General features: G+C 39.8%; 2 protein-coding genes across 4 annotated transcripts in view; one reads left to right on the top strand and one right to left on the bottom strand.

The window, feature by feature from the left end:
* The window catches only part of AKT3 (AKT serine/threonine kinase 3), a 145,104-nt gene extending 131,528 nt beyond the window's left edge, over positions 1 to 13,576 (top strand). For all 3 annotated transcript variants that reach the window (XM_066178521.1, XM_066178520.1, XM_066178522.1), the window contains 3 exons: positions 2,127 to 2,214; positions 11,141 to 11,243; positions 13,257 to 13,576. In XM_066178521.1, coding sequence (XP_066034618.1) covers positions 2,127 to 2,214; positions 11,141 to 11,243; positions 13,257 to 13,342 — 277 coding nt within the window. In that variant the 3' untranslated portion in view covers positions 13,343 to 13,576. The remainder of the gene's footprint in view (positions 1 to 2,126; positions 2,215 to 11,140; positions 11,244 to 13,256) is intronic.
* Positions 13,577 to 19,727: 6,151 nt separating this feature from the next.
* The window catches only part of SDCCAG8 (SHH signaling and ciliogenesis regulator SDCCAG8), a 104,798-nt gene continuing 98,587 nt past the window's right edge, over positions 19,728 to 25,938 (bottom strand). Inside the window, 3 exon segments of the mRNA XM_066178519.1 lie at positions 19,728 to 19,951; positions 23,901 to 23,982; positions 25,595 to 25,721. Of these exon segments, the coding sequence (XP_066034616.1) occupies positions 23,938 to 23,982; positions 25,595 to 25,721 (172 nt within the window). The 3' untranslated portion in view covers positions 19,728 to 19,951; positions 23,901 to 23,937.

Here is a 25,938-nt window from a genome sequence, read left to right as displayed (position 1 = left end):
CTTCTCCCTCTGGGATTGTTGCCCAGGAGAGCCATTTTCCAGTGGCGCCAGTACTGGACCAGCAGTGTCCAGTCTTCTGTGGCTCTAAAATCTCTGACTTTGTGAATCAGTGGGATTCATGTGTAGGTACCTTTTTCCTCCTCAATATCTTTGACATTCTTGTGAGTCTCTTGGCACGTTTTAGGGCAGCAGACATTGTCTGCCTCTCTTCTCTAGTCCTCCTTCAGCCGCTGGTTGTTCTCAAGAAGTTTTGAGTAGTGGGCATGGCCCGCAGGGACTCAGGGCAGGGCTGGCTGTTGTGTCTCTCCAAGGGATTTGCCTAAGTGCAGCCAAGTGCAGTAGGTGGGACAGCACAAGTGGTCAGTTTGGCTGCTCCAGCTGAACTTACTGTATGTAGGAAAAGCAAACTGACCAGTGAGCCAAATACAGGCACAGTGGAGTAAAATTGTGTTTCTGTAGCAACTCCTTATGCTTTTTAATCTCCAAACAATCTGACCCATCAAATATATTAACCTTTAGAATTGGAAAGATGCTTCCTTGTAATTAATCTTTGCAGACAGTAGTGTTTATTACAGACTTATATTTAGAAACTTATTTATATTCAAGTTCTTGTGCTAGCTAATGCTAAATATGGGAGGAACACAGAGATTAACACAACTCAGCTTTTTTGTGAAAAGCTAGAAGATCTTGAGAGAAGTCTGGTGACTGAAGGCTAACTGCCATGCTTCGCCAAGATGTAGAGAATTTTACAATGAGTAGTTGAGAAACAAGGAGGAATACAGCTTGAAAATTAGAATAACTTTACACTCAGTTATTGCAAGACTGACGTAGTAGTCCAGAATATTTTTGAAATTTGGCAGCAGGGTAATACCAAACCAGACTTTTCTTGGTTGTGAAAATTATTCCTTCTTACAATAAATGCTTTAGAAAGGAATTTATCTTACTTAAATGCTTGCCTTTGGAATTTGTCCTTGTATCTTTAGCAATTCCTTTTAATGAAACACACACAGTTTTTGTCACTTTTCTTGTTAACATTTAACATGTATGGTCTGCTTATTTAGTTAAGAGGAGCTTTTTTTCTGCTGCAGCTTCCTTCTGTCAGGGCAGTAGGATCCCCAGTCTCAGGGAGAAGTTAGATGAGAGCGGAGCAGACCTGAAAGTCGATGTGCTGTTGAGAAGGACAGAGGTTCCCATCCCTGGGTGTGAGGTTATTTCTCAACCAACAACCGTAACTCAAGGGAGCTCACTCAGCTTGTCAAGTCAAGATGGATTTGCTGATGGAACAAAAATTGGCCAGTTCTCTCTTCTATTCTTATGTCAGGGTTAGTTTTTCTCCAGTTTTAGGAGCTGATTCTGCTCACAGTCATCAAGTGGGAATGGTGCTGTAGGTGCAAGTCAGAGGAGACTTGGGCAGGACACTCCTCTTTTGGCAGCAGTGACCACTTCTGTGAGCTCAAACCAAGAGCAAGTTCACCCAAAGTAGATGAAATTCACTTCCTAAGATGATTTACCAGTCAGAGTCTGGCTTTGGCAAGCTGTGGGCCACAGCAAGTAGTGTGGTTATTTACAATAGCCTTTAAATAACTTTTCTCAGCAGGCCTATAATTTATTAATTTATACTAATTGACTCAGATTGAGACTATTTAATGGTAATTGGTTAATTGTTACAGCACCCAGATGCAACAGCAGTGAACACTGTATAAAAATCATGCACAAGTCATTACTGATTCAGTGCCCGGCACGTCCTTGGCAAAATTTTATATCTGCATTATTGGGTTGGTTTGGGTTTTTAATAGTGCCAGGACATTAGTTGGGCTTTCAAGCAAACTAAACTTAAGTATGTTTTTAAAATTAATGAATTACTAAAAAAGCTCATCATGGACAGTAATGAACACTGTAGTTGGAATAATCAAAAAGAATACACCATGGCATGGGTACTCCCACTATCACAAATTCTCATTGTCTTGAGATCACCAGAATTCATATTAAACAGGTGAAAATTTCATGTTAATTGGGTGAGAATTGTTCCCAAATAGTCAAAAGGAAATGGTCACTCTTCCAACCATAACAATAACTTGATCTCCCTATAAAAGTTTAATATGCGATTTTTCCCCCACTCTCTTTAGACTTGGTGGAGGCCCAGATGATGCAAAAGAAATCATGCGTCACAGTTTCTTTGCTGGAGTAAACTGGCAAGATGTATATGATAAAAAGGTATGTCTTTATATGGCATTGAATAATCTGCCTTCTGCAAGGTGGTTTCAATGATAGCCTTAGACTGCTGTTTTCTGGAGCTAGTAATTTCTTCTTTCAACTTTTTTGTGTTAATACAAATGAACACTTACTCTGAAGAAGGTGTACTTACCTGATGTTTGTGTTTTCAGTAATCATTTGTCAGTTCACCAGAAGTAAATTTTGCAAACTAACCTAAACCTTTTATTATGTAAATGTCCAAATGTTTTTCCTTTTCTTTTTTCTTCCTGGGCTTGCAAGAGAAAAGTACATGTATGACTCAAGATAATGTGAAAAATGTTGTATAGTTTATCCTGAACTGTCGTTTTATTTCTGCCCTTTTAGTGAAAAGTTGTTTTATGAAAAAGGGAAATTAAGTGATCATAAGGAACTCAGAGCAAAATTCTACTTTGATTGTTTATATATAAGTACAAACCCTTTTCAAACTTAAAGAGATATCTAAGAAAATTAAAATAGTGTTAAAACACTGAGCCGAAACAGCTTGTGCAGAAAGCAAGTGCTGGGAATTCAACTGGAGCAGTTTTCTCCAAACTCAGTCCTGTTCCTGTAATGATCAACACTTTGGGAATGATTTTAGAAAATGAATTTATCTTATTTGGGAGTGAAACTCAATTCAACTTAAGTTGTTTTATATACAGAAACTGATTTTATCTCAGTATTTCTGTAAGAATTTACTTGTTGCTATAAACCCTTTCTATTTTGATAAAGATTTTTCTTTTTTCCCCAACTGTTTTACATTGTTAATCTGCCAGTTGAGCTGCGTAATTTTAAAAGATAGTTTTTTCTCCTTTTTTTTGCTTTGCTCAAATAAAAGGAAAATGGAAGACATACGACTGAGCAGAATATGTTTATGCTACAATGTCAATGATACAAACTGTTTTTTCAGTTGTTGTTGAACTGGAATTTTAAAAATGTGTGGTTGTTGGTGTGGTAGCTTCTCTGACAAATACCGGAATCGAAATAAAAGCCTGTATATGATGATAGAAAATATGGTACTCTGAAATTACTAGATATAAGTGTGATTTTTCCCTGGCAGTATCACAAGGTTTCAAGAAACTCTACAATAAATAATCAGAGCAAGTATATTAATCAGGTTACTTTATGAGCTCAACCACTGGTTGGTTATGTAAGGACATTGTAGAGAAGCACTGTGAGGATAAAAATCTAAAAATAAAAGTTGAGGACCTTTCTAGAGTAAAAAAAACCCACTAAAATCAATAGGATTGCGATGTGCTAGGAGTGGGTGAGGAAAAAAACCCTGTTACATTCTTCTTGCTCTCTTGAAAAACATTTCTTAATTATCTTTCATTAGAAATAGAACTTTCAATTCTACGTGGTGTTCAGCGTCTTATTTAGTTAAGAATATATAGATACTCTTAATTGCTTGTGCTTTGATTCTTTCCAAATGAACATGGCAAATATGTTTCAGTCAAGATCTTTTTTTGAGCTATTTAAATAAAAGGGGGCATTTTGCAAATTAAAAAAAAAAATATATAAAAATATATAAATGCCGACACTTTGCTTTTATGCTCATGGAAGTGGATATGGCTTATTGGAGTATTATAGCTAGAGAAACTCTAGTCATTCTTTGTTTACTCTGGACACTGTTGCTTTGAGAAACTAAATTTACCAGTGAAATATCAACTGAATTTCCACAGTTGAACAGTTCACTTCAAGGATCATAGGAATTGCATTTCTGCAATATTAGCACACAGTATGTCCTTTATGGAAAAACAAGTCATGAAGATGACTTCTGACAGTGTGCTTTTCTGTTTAATTAAAAATAGTTTTGTTCCTATTTGTTCCTTACAAAGCTGTTTGCCTGATTAAAATATCCAGTTGTTCCTTCTGCACACACAGTCTTACACTCTGCAGATTTCAGAGCTGTGCTCTGAAATATAATCCTCAAACATAATAATAAGGTTAATGAACTTTCGTCACGTATGTTCATTAGAATGCTTATGTGAATATTTTTGAGGAATTTTGGTATTCTAAAATAACTCAGAGCATCAAATAAATTTGATTTTTAAGTAGGTTTATTCTATGCTTGCTTCTGTTGCTGTTTGTTGGATGTAGAGTCTTCAGCAGTAGGGTCACTTGATGAAATTGATATAATTATTTGCATTGTAAAAATATTTCGCAGTAATTTTGCCTGAGTTTTAAGCACCATGGCACTGTAATTTTCTGGCTGCGTTTCAGGAGTTTATTTCTGTTAGAAATGAAAGAACTGAAGTTCACTTTCCGAGTAATGAAAACCAAAAAATCATGTGTATTCTGAGTAGTTGCTGGGTGTTAGTTTTGTACATGTGCTCATTGAGCTCCTGTGCCTCTAATTTTATCATTTTGCTGGGTTATCAGTTTACTGATGTGATTAGAAACAGAATTATATATCTGTAAACTATTCCATGTATTTCATGTGACAGACCACAGCTCTGTCAGGTCAAACGGATCCAAATGGTCAAATGGAATTATTAGGTTTCTGATACTGCTAACTAGTTAACCTAATTTGGTACTACATAATGATAAAAAAATATTGTATGGCACACTGAAGCAGAGAAGGTCGTTGCCTTTAAATGAAAAACGTATAGTAGTTAGCATTTATGATCTGATATATTTATTTTTGGCAGGAAAACCATGAGGGCATATGAAAGAGAGCAGCCTGTGCCAGATTCTTCCTGTGATCATCTCAGGCCTGATGAGTTTTTATCTCTCTGCCTGAGTATGAGAAATTGAATAGTTTGGCAAACTCTGAAGACTTCAAAAACCCATGTACTAAATAAAATATTTGTTTTCTTTTTAGGTAAAATCAGGAAGCTTTTTGAAATTTCTCTGTTTCTCATGTAAGAATTGCTATTTTTGTTTGGGTAACAGACATACACTAAAGTTGTCAGATGTTCTGTTTAGGGTCTTTCACTGAACAAAAAACACATGGGCATTACTTAAAAGGTCGAAATTTTAATATGTCTTCAGGCTTGCAGCTTGAAGCGCTTGGTAGCGTCATGGCAAAGGACCCTCCAGACCTTTTAGCGAAGCCTGGTTTTCCTCCTGCATATAATATGAATGAAGGATGAGAGAAACCATGTGGAAATTTGGGCTGAGATACACGTTCTCATTTGTGGTGATACCTCTTATTGTCCCTGAAGAAAATGAGGAAGTGCCCACAAGTGAATGTGTCAGTGCTGGGAAAGGAACAGGGACAAGCTGCGGCGATGGTTGAAGCAGGAGGGCTGGCTTGGATGCAGGCGGGGCTTTTGGAGGCACCTGTCCCACTGGAAGGCAGTAGCTTTCGTCAGGAAGTCTGACAGCTGCAAGAAGCTGTTCCTTTACCCTTCAGCTGTGGTTACCTTGGTTTACTCAAGACACAAACCCAGCAAATGATGAAATCCCATGATCTAGTGCCTGGGTTCAGGCCTGGCAAGATCTGCAGTATAACTGTGATCTTAAATGCACATTTAAATACTTCTGTGTATCAGATTTTGAAGGGAAAGGGTAGGACATAAATAGGAAAGTACCACCATTTGGTTTTAGGTTGTTGCTGTTTGAATCATACTGTTTTCATACCATTATCTGCATGCTACAAAACCTGCAGATACTACCCTCAGTGGTTGCTTTTGTGTTGTTGCCATGCAAAATTGTAAAAAGATCAGACAACATCTAACCAGTCTGATTCTTTCATTGTGTTTCCACTGATACCTTAAACTATATGGGCAGACCTAGATGTTGATTGCCACCCTTCTCCCAGCTGCTTGAATTTACAGGGGGGAAAGGATACATAAGTGTGTCTGCTTCTGAAACTTACATTGCTGGGAGTTTGTGGTTTCCCTCTGTCCATGGTAACAGCATCATATCCCTTGGAAATCAGTTTATCTGTGGGTAAACCTCCCTGCTGAAGCCAGTTTTCCTGTGGACTTAACGTCCTTCCACCACTGAAATTCCAGTTCCTTCTCCCCCCCTTGCCTAGGACCACCACATGCAGGGTCCGTGGGATTTTCCCAATTCCTGGCTGTGCTGTGGGTGCTGGCTGTGCAGCAAGCTGCCTTTGGGGCCATGTGTGGGGAGGAACCAGTCCCTACAGGAATGCTTATTGACCATCTTGAAGCTCAGCTCAAATTACCCTCTTTCCCCCATGTGGGAAGCTCTAGTTTGAGGGGCATGGTCAGGTATTCCTCCCATCCGTCCAGCACGGTTCAGCTGCGGTCTGTTGGTCAGTGGGATTCTTATTGTAGTGGAATGGCTTGAAGTTGTGTCAGGGGAGGTTTAGGTTGGATATTAGAGAAAGGTTCATCACCCAGAGGGTGGTCAGACACTGCAACAGGCTCCCCAGGGAAGGTGCCACAGCACCAGCTGTTCAAAAGTGTTTGGACAATGCTCTCAGACACGTGGGGTGATTCTTGGGAATGGTGTGGTGCAGGTCTGGGACTTGTACATGATGATCTTTGTGGGTCCCTTCCAACTCAGCATATTCTGTGAATCTCTGAAAATTCCCTTTAAATTAAAAGGAGAAGAAAGATCAGATTGATGTTCTTAAGCATCATACATTTGGCAGATTGAGTGTATCACGGTTACTTTGAGATAGCTTCAGCCACTTTCAACATCAAGACAAGTGATTCCTGGTAAATTATCTTTGAGCAAACAGTGTTACATATTTTCTCTCATACTGAAGTATTTATGTAGTTGTTCACAAAGTGTGAGTAAGTTCAAGGTGTAGAATCAAGTCTGTACATCTCAGTGTACCTGCAACAGTCAAACACTGTGCCTGCCCCTTTCCTTCCTCTAGGAGATGGGTGTCAAATTTTCCAGGACTTAAACTGTGGAAAAGCCGTGGTGTTTCTCACACACTGCTCTTGATGTCTGCCAAATGGAAATGCCATTCACTGGAGATAATGAAGACACTAAGAATTTGATATTGCTTCTGCTGTCATTTCTAACATCAAGCCTTTGAAATGGCCAGGGCAGATTCAACTTGACAGATGGATATGAAATTGGATTTTTGTCTTGAACACAAACTCTTAAAGTCACTTAACTCACACTGAGTTTAGACTTTTACTTCTTTATTTGTACAGACACATGCATATCTATGCATATGTGTGTGTGTAATGCATAAACCCAGAAAATCTGTATTTCTCCTTCATAGAGTAAATTGTCAGGAAGTGCAGTTCCCTGTCTGGTTGGAGCACTTTTCTGAACTGAGGCCACTAAAGAAAGAAAATTAACCCATACTAAAGTTTGGCAGCCAGGACCAAGCAGTGCGATTCTCTTGCAGACTGGCAAGGCCTGTGCTTAACAAAAGCTTATCTTACTCCTTTTGGACACAGGTTCCTGGATGAGCCTTCTGGTGCTCACATCCCTCTTGGACTTCTGATTTCTCATGCCAGAAGTGAGGAATAGCAGTGGCAATAGCATGTGGATGCTGTTTCCTTGTGCAGCAAATGTGAAGTGTTGCTGGCTGTGGAGTGGCATCTTCATGTTGTGATCATCAGAGTGGTTGTTGATTTTGGGTGTTTTAATCTTTATCATTAAACCTCAGCTTCAGTCTTCCTTGGGATGTATGTGGAAGCTTCTGGAGTTTCACTCTAAGTGTTTATCTCTGCAGCATTTGCACCTTATTTGTCTTTCTAATGGTTTTACTACAGCTGAAATTTGTGGACATTCTGTTTTGTGTTCTTAAATGAAGCTTGACTACTAATGGACAAAGGAGACACCCCTACAGAAAGATGATTGCCAAGAATTTACTTGGGGAAGGGGAGGTGTGCCTTTGGTGTCAGCTCGGCAGTCTGGAGTGGGAAGTCCACGAGGCTTTAGCCCCAGCTGGTTTGGTGTAGGTGAGGTAGAACAGATAGAAAGGAGCAATCCCCAGTTCTCTGTGCACACAGCTGTGTGGGAGGTGGAGGTGATGCTGTGAGGGAAGGAGGCAAAGTGTATGGAAAGACTGAAGAAACCTTTCTGCTACTTCTGTTCAGCTGTATCTGTGCTGCTTAATCTCAGCTACTGCTTCCACTTTTCCAAAGGTTTTAGGGTATGGTTGGTGTACATAAGGGCACAGCCCAGGTAAAAACCAGTGTGTCCTGTTGTGGAGAGTCACATGAAGAAGAGTTTGTTTTTGCAGTCGGTGTAGTTTCCGAATGCCTTTAATGTCCAGGACATGAAGGATACTGCTGTAAAATAGGTGAATCCTAAAACACCATTGACATAATTTGCATCAGGCCCGTTTAGTTACAGCCTGGAGTTTCATGTCTTCACGTCCCCGGAAAGCTGAACTTTGGTCATCACTGCAGTTTTCATCAGCTGACTTACTGGGTGTGATTGATAAAGAGTTTTCTAGTAAGTGTAGCTGCTGGGCATTGAATCAGTGAACCAACTTAATGAGTTTTGTTTTAACCGTGGTTCTCATATCTGATTAAAATTATTGTAATTATTTGTTCCTTATAAGTCACTTAGTACTGTCCTTCTCTTCCTAAAATAATGTTTCCAAAGTATTTTCCATAACCATTACTATTTTAGGTAGATGGAGAGAACAAGGGATTTGAAGTTGTAGTGAAGCTTGTTCATCTCAGTGGATTAAAACAAAAGAAGTAACAAATCCCTGGATAAAACAGTAGTTAGCCTGTAAGCTTTTGAGAAAGAAACTTGTCATCTAATGCATTTTCCTTTTCCTCTCCAGCAGCACTACATACACTGCAACCTATAATGATCTTACCTTGCCATACTTTTTAAATTTCATTAAATACTTCAATCTGACTCACAATTGTTTCAGACTGTTTCAGAGGTGAGGGCTTGTTCCTTCTATTTGCAAAGGAGTTGTAGTATGAAAGATCTCAGGTGTAGTTCACAGCAGGAGTACTTTGTTCTACTGCAAATGTGTGCTGCACCATTGAAAAGACATTGCTGCTTGTCCTTGACTTGAGAAAAAAGAAAATTTTTCCTAAGCTTGTACTTCCATTATTTTAAAGTGAAAAGTTTTATTTTTTTATGAAATGGCATTTTCTGTTTCTGATTAGTAAAAAGCATTCCAACCAGGGAAGTAGTAAAATAGTTATAAACCTGTTATCTTAAAAATTTTTTTCATACTGAATTTATTGCTGAGATCTGTGAAAGTGTCTTTCTAAAAGCATGTGATGGACACTTGGCCTTGACTAGAATACATTACTTGGCTTCTTGTAATCTTGTGTAGGCTTTATTTTTTGTGGGTGAGGGGTTTTGTTTGTTTGTTTGTTTGTTCTGTGTTTTTTGGTTGGTATTTTCTGGAGTTTTTTGGGGTTTTTTGAATGTTCTTTTCTCAGATAGAAAAAGGAGAATAAAATGGCAGTGTGGGATGTTGCATTGGAATAAGTCTGTTTTTAGAAATTGTGTGGCTGCATTGCTGGAGAGATGTACAACTTTGGAAATCTGTTTTAGTAGTGCAGAATTGTTTGGAATAGCCTGGATGTTTATAAAAATAATTTTCAAAAAGTCAAGGAACCTGTGCAATATAATAGATTACTTTGTTTATAAACATTGGATGTAACTTGATTTATACCTTAAGAATCTTCTGATGTTGTGTTTATAAATGTTAGCTCCTTAAGAATTTATTCTACAATGCCTCAAACTTCTACTTCAAAATACCTCTCTGCTATTGCATGTTTTCCATTCAGGACAATGTAAGGGAAAGCTGAACTTAGTTTTGTAAAAGTATCAATGATATTTATTGTACTCTGTCAAGTATATGAAGTGATAGATTTGGTTTTGCTTAATAATTGCTTGCACCGTTGCTGAAGATCTGGATGAGATGAAATCGGTCTCTTAGTATGTACAGATCATGTACATCTGTGCATCTAGCACATAGGACTTGGGAAAAGGAGGGAGTTAGCCGCAGTTCCTCCTTCTTTGCTGTGAGGCAAATGTCCAAGTTAATTGTTTGGTGTTAGTGTTCTGGAGTTGAGGAGAGAGAGAACGTGAAACTGGTGAAAACCCCACACAAGGAAATATCAGTAAACCAGGATATAACCTGTTGTATTGAAAGGAAAATCAATTACACTTATTCTGAGGGTATGTTTTACATTGCATATGAGGAGATAGCCCCAAAGGGCTTCTAAGTACAAACAAGAACATTGTCACACCACACATACACACACACAGTTTGCAGTGTCATACATACAAAACTGCAGTATTGTTTTTGGGCTGGCAGCATGCAGTATATTCCATATTCATATTCAGTGTGCCTTCCAGTAAAGATTTATTGGCAGTTCTTTTGGTGGAGAAGGTGGATAGTGAAGCTGGTTCAAAAGAGGGGCAAGGGAGTCCTGCCTGCAGGCTGTGAGTGGCTACTAGTGATTTGCTGTTGGGAAATCCCACACTGTGCTGTGAAAGCAGTAGGCAGGTTTAGATACAGCAACTCCCTTAAGCCTGAACTGGCCTTTTTTCAAATGTAAAATTTATTTTCATATCACGTAATTTCTTTCAACAATAAGTTCAGGCCTTCCCATTGAAAAGAAAAATCCCAAACCATGCTTATTATGCTCTCTGTGCAGTCTTCTTCGTAGCTGTTTATACCACCCAGTTGTGTTGAAGTATCTAGAGATGCCTTTGCCTGACAGCTATGCAGGTAATTAAATTGGCCTGAAGAGTTTCTAGGTAATTATCATTATGCAGCTCAATTTATCTGCAAGTCATGTGAGAGTGATACTTGGAATTCAGCTTTGTTTTGCTATTGACTGTGCTGTACTGATCTGGTGGTTTTGACTCAAATGGGTTCTGTCTCTTCTTGGAAGTTAGAGACTCAGCTGCCTCTCCACAGACCTACTTGTTTGATCTGGGGCGTAGGGAAAGAGAACTTACTTGTTTTCCTGGTAGTAATTTGCCCGATTTGAGATTTACTAATTTTTTTTGTTTGTTTCTCGGTGCCTTTCAGCTTGTACCTCCTTTTAAACCTCAAGTGACATCTGAGACAGACACCAGGTATTTTGATGAAGAATTTACAGCTCAGACTATTACAATAACACCGCCTGAAAAATGTAAGTCAGAAATGATGCATAAGCATGATCTAACAATATTGTTTATAATAAAGCAGTGTGTAAGTTTTTTTCTGTTTGAATAGAAAAGCTGTTCTGTTACTAGTAAAAGTCAGTATGGAAGTGTGTAAGAGTAACTCTCAATGACAGCTCTATTTTTAAGATGCAGTAGTTACAAAGCTTAGAATATTAGATAATTCTGGGTTGGGTTTGTGAGGCATTTTTGGTGTGGGGTTTTTTGTGTTGATTTTGTTTGGAGTTTTTTCCTCTGTTTGTTGACTTGGGGTTTTGTTTGTTTGTTTTTAAATAAGAGAAGACAGCAGATTCAAGTGTTTACTGGTTGGCAGTCAAGGTCCCAGTTCAGCGAAGTAATTGGAACACTGACCCTTCTTTAAGCATGTGGACAGTGCTGCTGGCTTCAGTGGGCTGTGTAGCTTCAGTAAGATGGACATATTTTGAAATACTTTGAAGACAATGCTTTGAAAAAAAAATTAATTGCTTAAAACTTAAATTTCCTGTCAAGTCCTGTGCATCAGCAGGGCTCATAAGGAGCCTGTTAATGTGGATGTAACCACTGCACCGGACCTTGCAAAGTTCCTTTATTGAAGTGAATGTGATTTTACCACAGTTTGTGTTTTTGTCATGTTGTGTTTACACAGAAGAATCATGATCTGATCAGCCTAGCCAGGGCTGTACAGTTACTTACCAAGCCAGAGCAGTTAAAATCTTGCTTCTGAGTTCTTAAAGAATTTTCTTTCTAAATGGGGATATTTGAGGGTTTTGTTTGTTTCTTTATTTTGGAGACTTAGAAGGAAGGATCACAAAAGTAGACAATAAAGGCTTAGTTATGATTGCTTACCTGTTCATAAAGCAATCTCATTTTCTGATGTTTTAGGATTCCCAGGTTAGCTGCAGTTTTCTGTTCATATATAGATCTAGCGTATTTTCTGGATTTTGCATTTTTGGTGTTCAAACACAATGATAGAAACACAGAGTGGTTTGGCTTGGAAGGGACCTTAAAGTTCATCTGGTTCCAATCCCCCTGCCTTGGGCAGGGACACCTTCCCCTAGGCCATGTTGCTCAAAGTCCATTATTTAAGTGATTTTAAGTCTTTCTGCTGTGAAAAAAAGAACCCTTTCTTCTCCTGTCTCTCTTGATAAGATTTTCTTCATCTTTGTAACTTGAATAAATTTTACTAAAATTTGGATTAACTTGGGTTCTGTTGATTTGATATTAGACCAGAATTAAGTCTATTAAGATAGATAGATACAAAAGACACAAAATTCTGAAAGGCTGTATATAAATATATAGTTAGAATAACAGTCTTAGCAGGAGACTTTAAGAATAAGCACTGTTAAAAAGCCATGTGAGAATGTACATCCAGATTCTCGGAGTTAGGTAACATCTGTTGCCTGCTTTCCATTGGCAGTGGAGGAATTATATAAGTAAAAATATTTATGAATTTGGCTTATTCCATATTTCTTCTGATCCCAGCAAATACAGTAAAAATAAGTAGTTTACTAAAAATAATACCTAAGAATTGAAACACAAAGAACCTGTATGAATTGTTCATTTTGTAGCTGTTTTTCCTTTTAACTCCCTTTGAAATGGAGGAATATTTAAATATATCTACAATAAGACTGATTTCCTGAACTCAGCTCAAGAAGTGATGGAAAGTGGCTGCCTCAGTTGGCATCAGTTTCCGTGCTGCCAGAGGCTGGGTGTGCTGATGTTTGGACTAGCCTAGAAGGGGTAGCTGTGATTGAAGTTCTCAGGTAATAGAATAAAATGAACCAAACAATCAACCTGAAATAAATAGTGACTTTTGGGCATGCTGTCCTTTCAGTAAGTACCGTCCTGCTATGTAAACATAAGTTTATGTGCTTAACTGAAGTCTTACTTTAACTTGAGCCTTTAACCTCAGCACTGTACCCTGAAAGATGTACTGCCTATCAGCTAAATAATTAAGTTTTATCGTAAATATACTGATGTTTTGAACTTCTTCCTTAACACAGATGACGAGGATGGTATGGACTGCATGGACAATGAGAGGCGGCCGCATTTCCCCCAGTTTTCCTACTCTGCAAGTGGACGAGAATAACTTTTTTGTTCTGCTGCTTCACTGTCATCTTAGGTTTATCAGTGAAAATGATTCCTGAACATCACCACCAGTACTAGATACTACTATGATAGCAGGGGCACTTTCAGAGACCATTCCAAGTTGAACAAGTTTCTTTCCCAAATCTACCTAAAATCCATTCTGGTTTTGCATGACATACGAGATTCTCTCTACTCCGCTCTCCTGCTGTTGCTGCTGCCCACAGTCTCGGTATAATAGCAACATCAAGAAGTTACTAACAGTTTCTTTGAAGGTAGATGACTTGACTTCAGCGTTGTACACTTTGTGAACAAGTCGTCATCTATTTTTCCTCACAGTGGAGGCTAAACAAAAGCCGTGTTGGTCCAGCTTATCTTCTTGCAGAAGATGAATCAAAATTGTAATTAGTCTAAACAGACTAGGTATAACATTTTCTTGCATCTGTTTGTGCTGGTTAGAATGAGGAAACGTAGAGGTGGTGATGTACATATGCAAGGTTTCTGTTAGGCATATCATTACTTGAAGCAGGTCTCTGTCATTAACATCTGGTTGGAATTTGTTTGGGAAATGTTTGAAAGAAGGACTTAAACTGTTGATATATATAAATATATATATATATATTATTTTTTAATTACTGTTGGATACTACAGAAGAAGCAGAAGGGCTGGGCTCACCCAGCCTGCCACTTAGAACTTCCAGGTTCATGTGCAATCATGGAGAATCGAACATTATACATGCAAGAAATGAAGGCATAAAAGCAGCAGTTGAAATTGTTCAAGGGGTTTTATAATTTGCACCAGATAACATCTTTTTCATGCTTTTCTCTTTCATGATATGCATCACCTCTGATGGCTGAAGAATGTAGACAGGCATAATGGTATTGCTTTTCACCAAAATGTGTGCACCAAGGTAAACAGATGTTTGCCTTACTTGTTTTTATTTTGAGTTTGTGAATTAGCTTCCTCTCCAGGTGTTTAACTCTGAGTATTCTTTTTTGTTTGTTTTGTTTTGGTTTTTTTTGGTTATACTGCGGTAGTATTTATTTTTAGAGATAAGGTTTGTTTGTGTCATGTTTGCAAATGCTGCTACATCTTAGAACAGGCTTATAGCAGTTAATTTTGTAATATATGGAAGGACTGTACAAGCTGAAGGGAATAATGCACTTTTCTCCCATGTGGAAATTTTAACAAGGCTCTGAAATTGTACATACTGCTTAGAACCAGATTTTTGTGAATGAAATACTGTCTTTTAACAGTTTGGCAGTGGAGGTGGGGATTTCCAACCTCATGTGCCAAAGGGTTAAAAGTGAACAGACAAAAAAGCTACATCTTGTGCTCCATTGAGGATAAACATAATGTAAGAGCCTGACAGCACTAGAGAAAATGTCTGTTCTGGATGAAGGAATTGCATTTGAACAATGAGACCACAGTGATTACAAGAAAAGCACTTTATTTTAACAATTAAAATAGTAAATTTCTGGGATCAGCCGTTCCCAAGGAAGATTTGCCCTCAACCAAAAGAGTCCCGAAACCCAGCAGGTTATGAGTAAGCGTGGTACCTGACTGACTGAGTTTCAAACATCACAACAAATGCTCCACTGATAGGGAAACGTCTTTCCATTTCCGAAGATCTGTATCTAACAGAACGTGTGCATAAACTTCAGCTTTGATCTTCAGCAATGATAATCTAAATAATAAACCCTTTGGTGCTAGGAGTCGGGGCGCGACGCGGCGACAGAGCGCGCACCCTTGCAGGCGACATCGGGAACCCCCGACTCCGTGGGATTATCATTGGAAGTATCTCTGCGTTCAGCTCTTGTTAGCTCCCACAAAGACTGTGATATTGCAGAGTATTCCTGGTTGCGTGGTGTGAGTGAGTAGATGAGTCTGAGAGGAGAGATGTTCCTACACAGATGCCTTAGCCTCTTGATGTGGAAAGTTGAGTGCCCAAGCATGAAGCCCACTGCTGGCAGTGCCTGTGCTGGGATGGTCAAGGGGTAGATGGGCATTTTAGCAAGGCAGCTAAAGACGCAGAGTAATTTAGACAATTTTTCATGTTTCGTGTTTTATTTTTAGTAATGGATGGATAATCAGATAGAAATATATCACTATGTATATTCTAACTGCGTAGGATTTCATTATGTCACCCTGTAACACTAAAGACGTGTAGATGTTGTCCTTGTGCAGAGAGAGAGGAGAGCAGCAAATGTGTTGCAGGTCTGTCCTGGACTGGTGATGTAGAGGTGTCTACACTGACACAGTGAGTGAGTGACTGAAATAACCAAGTACTTAACAGATGGGCATTAATTCGTTCTCTGCAAAGATCTTGTACTCACAGACTGAAACTATGGTGATTCAAAATCTGCGTTACATGCCTGTGTTTTCTCCCCTATGTTTTCAGCTTGTAATAGCAATAAGTTTCTTGGCACAGGGTATCTCCAGCCAGTGGCTGACTGGCTGTGGCCAGAGGCTCCTGGTGGCAGTGATGCCCTGTGCTTTGCTCTCCGTTGTGTAGCCAGGTAGTGCGTGTTTTGCAGGAGGGGCCTGGCAGTGAACTCTTTGAAAACCTTTTAAGACGTCACTTTGCATTGCATTGTCTGCCTTCTGAAACGTCAGTGATCCAGTTTACGATGCAGAGTCAGCAGCCACCTTGTGCTGCCCAGGCCTGGAGGATTCTGTCTTACCAGTGTTAGAAACAGATGACAGAGAAATGGACAAGCAGTGCTGAGAGAAACTTTTGAAGCTCTTCTTTTGCTGTCTGCAGTTGCGATTGGATTTGGACAGGAGGTGGTGGCTGGTTGTCTTGGTGAGCCTTTCCAGCACAGTACATTTCAGACCTTGACTCCAGCTTGTACTGACTTCCATGACATACAGTATGCCCTCTTGTACTGCAGCCATCTTGGAGGAAATAGGTCATTTCTGTTTGGATTTTGGCAGTTTTGCACACAGCTTCGCTTTCCACACTAATCCATCTTCCAGTACATTCCTGTTGCTTAAAGAACATTTATTCCAGTATTGTTTTACCTTTTTTTTCCATCTTTACTTGCGGCTTCTCAAAGCTGACTGTTCTTGCAGGGGCCATGTGCTTCTCCTAGAGTACAAAAGTAAGGTCTTTCCTTACTAACTGCAGGGTCTATATATTACACCTCAATGTACACACTTTGCTGCTACTGTTTGTACTGTCTACAGTAGAATTTCCTAATCTTGCTCCTGGTAGTGCATTACAGGCAAGCATGAAATGTAAAGTATTTATTTAAATAAAAACCTCTAAATTGGTAATTGAATTACCTCCCTGTAGCTTTAGAGTTTGTGACATTTCTTGACCTTGCTAGTTCTTTCATTAGATCCATGCAAGATCTAGTCATATGGTTAAGGATATTAAGCAGACACGACTACAAACCCAAGAAATCGTATTACTGTTGGTCATACTTAAACTCTTTATTTCCTTAAGTATATGACCCACAAGGATGTGAAATAACTACAAGAAACTGTTTTTGTACACTGTACATCCTTAGTATTTTTACACGTATATGATAGGGATGCACATTATTTTCCTTCGTACAGACAGCTTAAATAAAGCACTATGTCAATCTGCTACTTCTGTGTTTTTTAATGCTAATTTGTTCTGGAGGATTGTAAATATATATATATATATGTTCAAGCTTGCCACAGAGGACGTATTTTTTTATATCTGCACATTACTATTAAATATCTTAGAGGATAAAATTCTTAAGTTGTTCTGTGTCAGAGAAAGAAAAATGGAAATGAGAAGGCTATATTGCAGATTAAAAAAGATTTCTCAAGTTTTGGGTTAAATATTTACTTCATATTTTAAAGTAATTTTATATAGGTTAGATGTTTCAATCCTGAAATGCACAAGAATTTACTTAATTTCTTCTTACAAGAAAATGTACATCATTATTTTTTTATCACTGTATATATAATGATCTGTGCATGTTTAGTTACAAGTTTTATTTGCTGTGAAGTCCTAGTGATAACTGTAACTCGCTGTGACATATTGCAGATACTGGGTGAACAGTTTCAGCTTGTAAATGATAAAGTTACAGTATTGTCAAAAAAAAAAAAAAAGTTTTTATGACTAAGCAAAATGTATCTGTGCTTTGGACCCAGGCTGTTTCCATACAGGTGGTTCCTGTTAACTCTCTGAGATGTATGTCACTTATAAAAGTAAATTTGGGTTATATTTTTGAAGACATGCTCCTATCAGAACATCCACCATATAAGAGATTTTCAGCTGATGAAATTCTTGGCCTCATATCCCATAGCTAGGCAATGTTTGGGCAAGGAGAAGGAAAAAAGGGAAGGTGGGATTTGCAGGGCACTGCAGAATGGGACTCTTTGAAGCCCAGGGGCTGGTCCAGGGCTGTTTGAACCAGCTGATCTGGAGGGCTGAGTGTCCCTAAAGCAGTGGGGTCATCCGGGTTTTCTGACGGTTTTCTGTTCTCTGACGTGAATGCTTCTCAGGAATAGAGGTGCTTCATCCAGGTCTCAGGTTTTTGCCTTTTTGTTTTCTTTTCCTCTTTTTTTTCCTCCCCCACCTCGTAATAGGAAAGAACATCATGGACACAGCCATCCGTTAGTTCAGTGGTATCAGGATGTCAGCGACCAGGACAAAACTGCAGCAGTGACAGGACTATCTGGTCAGGCTGGAATCACACTCTGTGTGCTGACCTGGATTTGATCATCAGGTCTGATACTTGTAAACTTTGTCAAACTGAGCATTTAGTGCTTAAGTAGAGGCAGGGGAAGGTGGGGAGGGATATGAGACAGGTAGGCCTGGTGCTGTAATGACTTATTGCTACACAGTAGAGTGAGTGCTGCAGGGGAAGTTATTCCTTGTAGACTCCCAGCAACACAATAGTTGCACCTATGCTTGGGATGAGTATGAAAAACCTACTTGGAACTATCTATACTGGCAGCCCAGGACCCTTTGTTGAAATCAGACTCGTACATGCACGTGGGCGGCTGGCAGTGGGGCCCTGCATGTGGCCACCAGAAGCCACCTGGTAGGTGAGGCAAGTCCAGAAAGGTTGAGGGTCCCACTGTGCTCCAGGGTCTCAGTGAAGCCTAAGTGTCAGGAATTGGTGCCCGAGTTCCTTTGCACGCGTGGCCTGTAGGCACTGTCTCCTATTTTAACACAGATTTATGCTGTGGAATAATGAAAAATAAATGTTGACGTTTGCATTGTCCTACATTTATAAATGTATATTCTTAACTGTGTAACCATCGATAATGTAGTGACACTTAAAAAGCTGTCAGCCTGATGACTGTGAAAAATCCCGAGTTTGACTAGAGAGGGGCTTTCTTTCAGCAGCCTTTCTTTTCCCTAAAGACCTGAGGCCTTTGTCAGCACACTCAGTGTCATATCCATGAAGCTGTTCAGGGAGGCAGTCAGATGTGTTTGGCAGTTTTATATGGCAGGAAATTGAAATAGGGAGGAAAAACCACTTTGATGTTAGGGCTGTACCACTAATAATTCTTAAAATATAAGAGAAGGAAGGATTGTGTTCCGCACCCAATGGTAATTTATTGCATGTGTTGTTACTCTTACTTTTGTTATGTTTTCTGTGTTCATGCTGGCTGAAGTAGCTTTATTGCTGGGGAACTGTTCTTTGCGCTTTTTTCACCCCCTTTACCAACTACATTGAAAAAAATAGATGTAGAAACTTTTCTCTTGTGTGTGTAGCTTATCCTACACTAGATAGCAAAATACTCAGATAAATTCTTTCTCAAACCGTTGGGTATTTGAAAAATAACTCTGAAAAACATGAATGCACAGTTAACCGGAAAAAAAGCCCTCCACCTGTACCCTCCAAATGTTCTGAGTTCAATAATTGGAAGCCAAGTTCAGCTGGTGCTCTGAGTATGTGCTGGTGGAAAAGTCCAGTTTCACCACCTCAGCTTGGAGCCCAGCACCTCCTGTCACAGCTCCTCTGCAAGGGCTCCTTTCTCTTAAAGGCCTTGTTCAATGAATGTTTTAAAGGGGAACCTGACCCATGGAAATTCCTCCACATAGGTGGGATATTTCTCAACCTTCTCACACTTTTCTGGTTAGTAAGTAGTTGTCAGGGCTCTCACTTTTTATATAAAGGTGACAAATATCCTATGGGATAAAGTTCCCAGGTATATTCTGGTACTGAGTTTGTAAAAAGGAGGGCAGTGTACATGTGCAGCACTTGCAAACAGCCCCCTTCTCCCTCCTCCCCTGCACATGCTTTCCCTTGAATTCAGAAGGACAGAACAAGGAACCTAGAGATCCTATTAGGTTTATTGATATTTCAGTCTGTAAATAATATAGACATGTATGTTCAATTATGAAAATAGATAAAAACATTTTATAAAAATTGTACAAATTATTGACATCCACACCATGTAAAAGCTATTAAAACTGGCTTGCAAGCCTGGTCTTTTCAGAAAAGTCTCAGCTGTCATCCTAGAAAGTTTGGTAGGCTGGTAAGGCTTCAAAATATTTGTGATTCTGTAGTTAAAACCAAATAGAAACCAGCTGAAATTAGCTAGCAAGTGTGCCTGTTTTCTGCAGAGGTGTCTTTGGGTGAGCCTCAGACAAGTTTCAGCCAGGTGCTGAGCAGACCTGAAAGATAAAAGGAAGAGATGGGTAGTCGGTATGGCAGTGCCTGTGATTCTCATTTGTATCACGTCAGCCTGCAGGCAAGTTCTTCGAAGAGAAATAAAAACTGGTTAAGACTGCAGTAAGGGAGAGTAAACAAGTAGAGTTTCAAAGCCTGCACTTCCTGTGGGCCTGCTGTCCTCACCTCTTTCTAAGCTCAGAAGTCGTACAGGTAGCAAGAACAAGAGATACCTGATTTCTGAAAAACAGGATCACCATGAGCTTTCGACATGGCGCCTGTTTAGCAGTAAATAAGTGAGCTCTTGTTTTGGGGCACGTCTAAGATCCTGCCCCTTCTCCCTTCCAAGAAGAAGATGGCAGGGTTTTGCCAGAGGGTGTTTACTGTGCAGTGTTCAGCGTGTGTCTGGGGTGGGCAGCTGTAGCAAAACAGGAAACTGTTGCCTTGGTGCCAGTAGGAAACCTCTGGTGGGAAGGCTAATTCGCAGTTTTGAAGCTCTTGCATAGCTGTTGTTCGTGCTTCCTCGGTAGCACTTAAGGACTGAATTGAGCAAGACATCAAACTATTGGAGCTGGGGGAGCTACCTCGAATTAAGCCACTGCAGTGCTAAAAATTGAATTTAAGAGATGTACATGACCTCAGAAATAAAAATAAACTTTCTACTTTGGCTGGTTTTGCATTAGAAGACTGAAGGGTTTTGTTGTTTTTTTTTCCCTTCCTTCCTTGGTTGGTTAGGCTGAATTAAAGAAAATTCATGAAGCTGCAGGTCATTAAAGAATTAAAAACAGTAACATGGTATTTTTTCCCCCCAAACTACACGCACTGACACCAACTACTGCAGTTGTTTCTGTGACCAGTGCAAGGATCTATGGCAACGGAAAGCCTTGGGGCTTAAATTCCATGTCCGTGCCTGGGTAGTGACAACCAGAGGAAACCTACTCTGTGCTGCAGTGACCCTCAGCATTAGAGTATGGAAGTATAAAAGGACCCCAAACACTCAACTCCTGAAGAAGCCACCTGGCAATTTCTGTTGTGGGTGTCTGTCCACACCACTTACCCAGTGTTAGTTAATGCCTTGTGAGATGCAGAACCTCAGCCTGATTGACAAAGTGGGCAAATCTCCTCCTGCCTCCAACCTGGCCTGGACCTCTGCACAAGGCAAGCACCAGTCCTGTCAGAGTCTTTGTACCCCACTGTCCAAAGGCCCCAGAATTAAAGCTGTCATTTAAGGTGTTGATGTGCTCTAACAAAATGGGCACAGCTGTCACTGTTACATTCAGGTAATTGGTAAACAAGTTCGTTACTGGACAGTCAGGGGTAGGGGCCTTTCCAGTCTTAGTTTCTCCTCCTCCCAAGAATATTTTGGTTTTCAGTGCATAGAACTCTGCAGCACACAATGCCCAGTTTCCTCTGGACACTCCCTCCTTACCTCAATGGCATCTCCTTTAAGGGGGTGATTGGGTATCAGATGTACAAGTTGGAAGGAGAGGAACCACAGATGCCTGACTGGTTTATTTTACTGCTGCCAGCTATACTGGAAGGGGGGAAGAGCAACTGACTTCCTGTTTGATTAGAAAGCACTCAGGTGGCTTCAGTGCCTCAATCCTCCATTGCATGGCTGTAAAATCCAAGGTGGAAATCTCAGGAGGGCCAGGCTCAACTCCTCAGCTGGTGCCCAGCTTTTTCCAGTAGCCAGACACTGGATGGGATGTACAGGACTCCCACAGCTGCAGATCCGCAAACACAGAGGAGCTGAATACTTGGAGCCTCATGTCAGGGCAGTCAGACATCAAACAGAGGTCTATCTTTATCCCTTCCTCTCATAGTTTAACTTGCATCACTTCTGATTAAACTCCATCCAAGCAGAAGTGAAGATTTTCATCTGCTTAAAAAACCCCACGACAATATCCACCATCCCCCATCTGTGGACTGTCACTGGCTGTTACAAACACCTGGCAGAGGCACCATCTTTGTGCATTAAGACTACACTAAAACAAAAGCTCTCTCCCAATAACCAATGCAATCTTCAGGTCTCCTGAGGCTGAGGGCCACGTAAGGATCAGCTCGAGTCGCTTTTGACAGCAGAGACGGATGACCTACCTGTTTGCTGGAAATAAGGCTCCCCTTCTGTGATATATAATAAGAAATAAAAAGCAAACAGGGCACTTGGGAGCACTGCTGCATTAACTGCTGGGACCTCACTGAAAATGTGTGCTGACACAAGAAAGGAAAGAAAAGCCCTGCTCCAGAAGAGCTCTAATTCTGACAGTGCCTCCCCCTGAGCGATGGGCGAGGACAGGAACACAGGCACGGGTGAGTGTACTTTAACTTCCTTTAGAAGAAGGCTGATCAGCTCACAGACACGCTCACTGTGACAAAGACATCTGGAGGGAGGGAGGGAGAGCTTTAGTGGCTCAGCCATACGGAGAGCACAGGGAGAGTGTGGGTTCCTGGCCAGGGAGAGGCTGGCTTGCAGGAGGAGATCTTCACGGGGAAGTCAGAGCAGCAGCACAGGATGACAGCCCTCGCTGGAAGTAATCCTCAAGGTCCAAATCCTGCCCGTCTGCTCTCACTGGCTCAGCTGGCCAGCAACCCCTTCTGGCAGCCGGGGTCTGTGAGGGGATTATCCACCGGGACAAATACTGATTTCTGTCAAACTGATGGACACCAAGGCAGATCCTGCAAGAGAGAGGCATCCCAGCTCTCACAAATACACTTGTGCCTGGTGGGGGCTGCTGAGGTTTCCAGCAATCTCTGTTTAGATGTTTGTTTGCTTTCTGTGCACATTGATTTAGTATTCTGTATTTCATGCCTATGTAGGGCAATTAGATATCTCTTACCCTCCTGCCTTAGGGTGAATTCAAATATACAAAAGACTTTCAAAGGTAGAAATTCCAAACCTGAGTGTTCCAAAAAATTTTCAAAATGAGAGGTGTAAATCCCATAATTAAAATTTGATTACCTTTACAAGGTCCTGAATATGCTTATGTGGCCTGTAAAGGAATGCAGCATTACAGCAGGATCAGGTACTTCTTTTATGATTTCTTTTCCTTCACTTTAATACCCTGGATTTTCCTTACAGTGTCAAATGAGTTTTCCAAGAAAAACAGGCTCTCAACACACCAGAATGTAGCTGAATTTGAAGACTTTTTTTTCTTTCTGCTGTCTTCCCCCCCATACAACAAACACCTAACATTAGAAATAAAACCTACAGTGGAAGTAACCTGACTTTTGAAAATAAATCCTGTCAAGACTCAGGGCTTGTTAGGGTTTGCTGACTAGGTCAGCTAGATTCAAGTAAATGATGCAATTTTAAATTCTTTAAAAGTTTAGTAACTCTTACAAGGCAGTAGGAACAGCTATAGCTATGTTGCATTATTGTAACTTGGACAGCACTGCCCCAAATACAAATATTTAGATAATGTTTCTTTCAATGTGACACTAATTGCTATGATTTATTACAAAACCAAAAACAATTACAAAACTAGTTGCAGCCTTTCTAAAGAGATAGGGATGATTCAAGCTTCCTCTAACAGAAAACACTGGAAGCAACAAAACTAAGCATTCCAAATTAAAAGGCAAACACCTAGTGACTATCCACACAAAAAGTACCTGGGTTAAATGTGAGATCGCAGAAGTTCCCACCTAGCTAAGAGTTGTACATCCCCCGTTTCCCTTCAGCTTACATATTTAAGATTTTTTTAAAAATTCTATTAGGTAAACTTGTCTTCGCTGTGGAGTGCTTGTCCTTAAATTTTTAAGTGCTTGAAGAGGAAAAATCAAAGCACAAAAAGCTTCAACAGTTTCCAACCCAAAAATGTTTCAAACACTTCCTTCTTCCTTTTGTCTTTAAGTGTTTGCCAGATTCAACTTACATCTGCAAATAGTTTTAGTCGTGCTCTCCTTTCCTCTCCCCCCCACTCTATATATAGGATATAGAAAAAAAATACCTACTTCTGCTCATTTCTCTTTATCCATCCAGGTTTTTGCCTCATTCCATCTGTGTCCTGTTTGAGATCTGCATCCCATTTTTTCCCTGAAATATGCAACTGCAGTTACTGGAGGCTTATGGTCCAAGATACAATAGCACATTTAGGTTAGCATATTTTGCATCATCTTTAAAAAATTAGGCAATGGTTGGTTGCTTCCACCTCCCCCCCCAAAGAACCTCCAAAAACTTGGTTAATTATAAAGGAGAACTGTTGGACAATACAGTAAGATGTGGAATATGAGGAGGTCACTTTAACCTTTGATCAACACTGACTCTGCAATTGTTGGGTTTTAGTATTTATTTCTATACTAACTACAGGCATCTTTCTGCAAAAAGCTTCCATTTATGGTGAAATGTTCTTCAGTTTCCTTAAAACAACTGTCTGATATTCCAAGCAGCTCTTTTGGGCTGAATTCCAGTTGTCAGAGAACCACCATTGTTTTAAATAGCTGCAAATAGATTTTTAGGGCTCATTTTGTAATAATTTTTTATATTGTTCTTTTTTTCTGAGTGTTCTCAACTTACAAAGTGTCCTCTGGAGCACAGTTAACTTGTTAACATAAAGAGGCAGCTTTTGCCAGTCAAGTCTTGATAGAAGTGTAGTATTTGAACGATTTTTATCCCCTTTTGTATGATTTTTGTACTTCTGCCCAACCCCATAAAAACACAATGACTTCCAGATAAAATAGATTATCAATAACAAAATCCCTGTGGACCATGTAAAGGCTGTTCACATTATCAAGAGTGCTTTTCTTAGAGCGAAAAAGTTAATTTCTTTTGGGAACAACCACCTCCTTAACCTCTCTTATAGAGAGAACACTATGGCTGCCCGAAAATTTGCCAGTAGTTACTACATGCTGATAACCTTACACTGTCATAAGCCACCAAGTTTGGCTACTAGACCAGGAAGTCCTGTAAAACCGAACACATGGACGTGATTAGGGGCTTAACAAAGTATGGATTTTATTCTCCTAGGTTAAACATTTACTGACTTCTACAGATAAAAAGCCTACAAAAATAGTATGATTTAAGTACTTGAAAGTTCTAAGGCAATTCATGTTGTGTTTACTGCTAGGTGTGCTACTAGAATAAATTTCCTACACTGAATGTCCTTTGTTACCATGTTAAGGGAACTCCAGCTATCCTGGGCAAACTCACGAGTTTGAAAGTTAGAAAGCATTACAATTTGAGCCGCAAAAAAAGATAAATTACTTTTAAAAATAAAGAGAGAGAAAATCACAAAGTGATAGAAGGACTTTAGTTTCACAAATGGCAGCAAAATCTCTAAGCAATTATCAACATCAAGTTACTGTTTAAACATTAATGATGTTAAAGAACAGATTTCCCTTTTCTCTGAAAAAGCAACACAAAAATATTCAGATAAGAAAGCTAGGAACTGTCACTGAGAATAACTTCTGCTTTTTTATTGTCACTTCAAAACACTTTTTTCATTTAGTTTAGATTTAAGTGAGAGTCAGGTTCAGCTACCTGTCACTTTTCAGCTGCATGAATTTTTATTTTATTTTTTATGAGGTAATGCTGTATTTAAAAGAACAACAGCAACAAAATCCAGCAGTTGAAATCGGACTGCTGGCAGATTGCTCTGCTAAAGCTGCATAATATTCCCCTCAGACATTCTTTTTTTTTGGCACAGTACCTGCATTCGCAGAAACTGCACCTCTTCCGTAAGCAGGTGCTTCTCTTTGAAGAGCTGATTCTGTTTGTTGAGCAACTCCACTAACTGCTGGGCAGTGGCCTGGCAGTGCTTGTCAAGCTGCTGTAACCTGGAAAAGAAATAGATAAAAGGGTTGCAGAGCATCTGAAGTGGGAGTTCATGGAAGAAGCTTTGATGTTTGCACTGGTGGTGGCAGTGCCTAGAGCCCAGAGTTCAGGCTGGTGGTTGGGCTGAGACTAAAGTATTACTCCTAAGATGGGCATTAAATGTATTTTCACACTTTAAATTAGCAGTTTTAAAGGTTTGCACTTTTAATTTAGAAGCTT

Source organism: Chamaea fasciata, unplaced genomic scaffold, assembly GCF_029207755.1.
Source record: "Chamaea fasciata isolate MVZ Bird 193981 ecotype frontalis unplaced genomic scaffold, bChaFas1.0.hap1 SCAF_3, whole genome shotgun sequence".
Classification (NCBI taxonomy): Eukaryota; Metazoa; Chordata; class Aves; order Passeriformes; family Sylviidae; genus Chamaea; species Chamaea fasciata.
The sequence above is the reverse complement of the archived record's forward strand: the minus strand, read 5'-3'. Positions and strand labels throughout refer to the sequence as shown.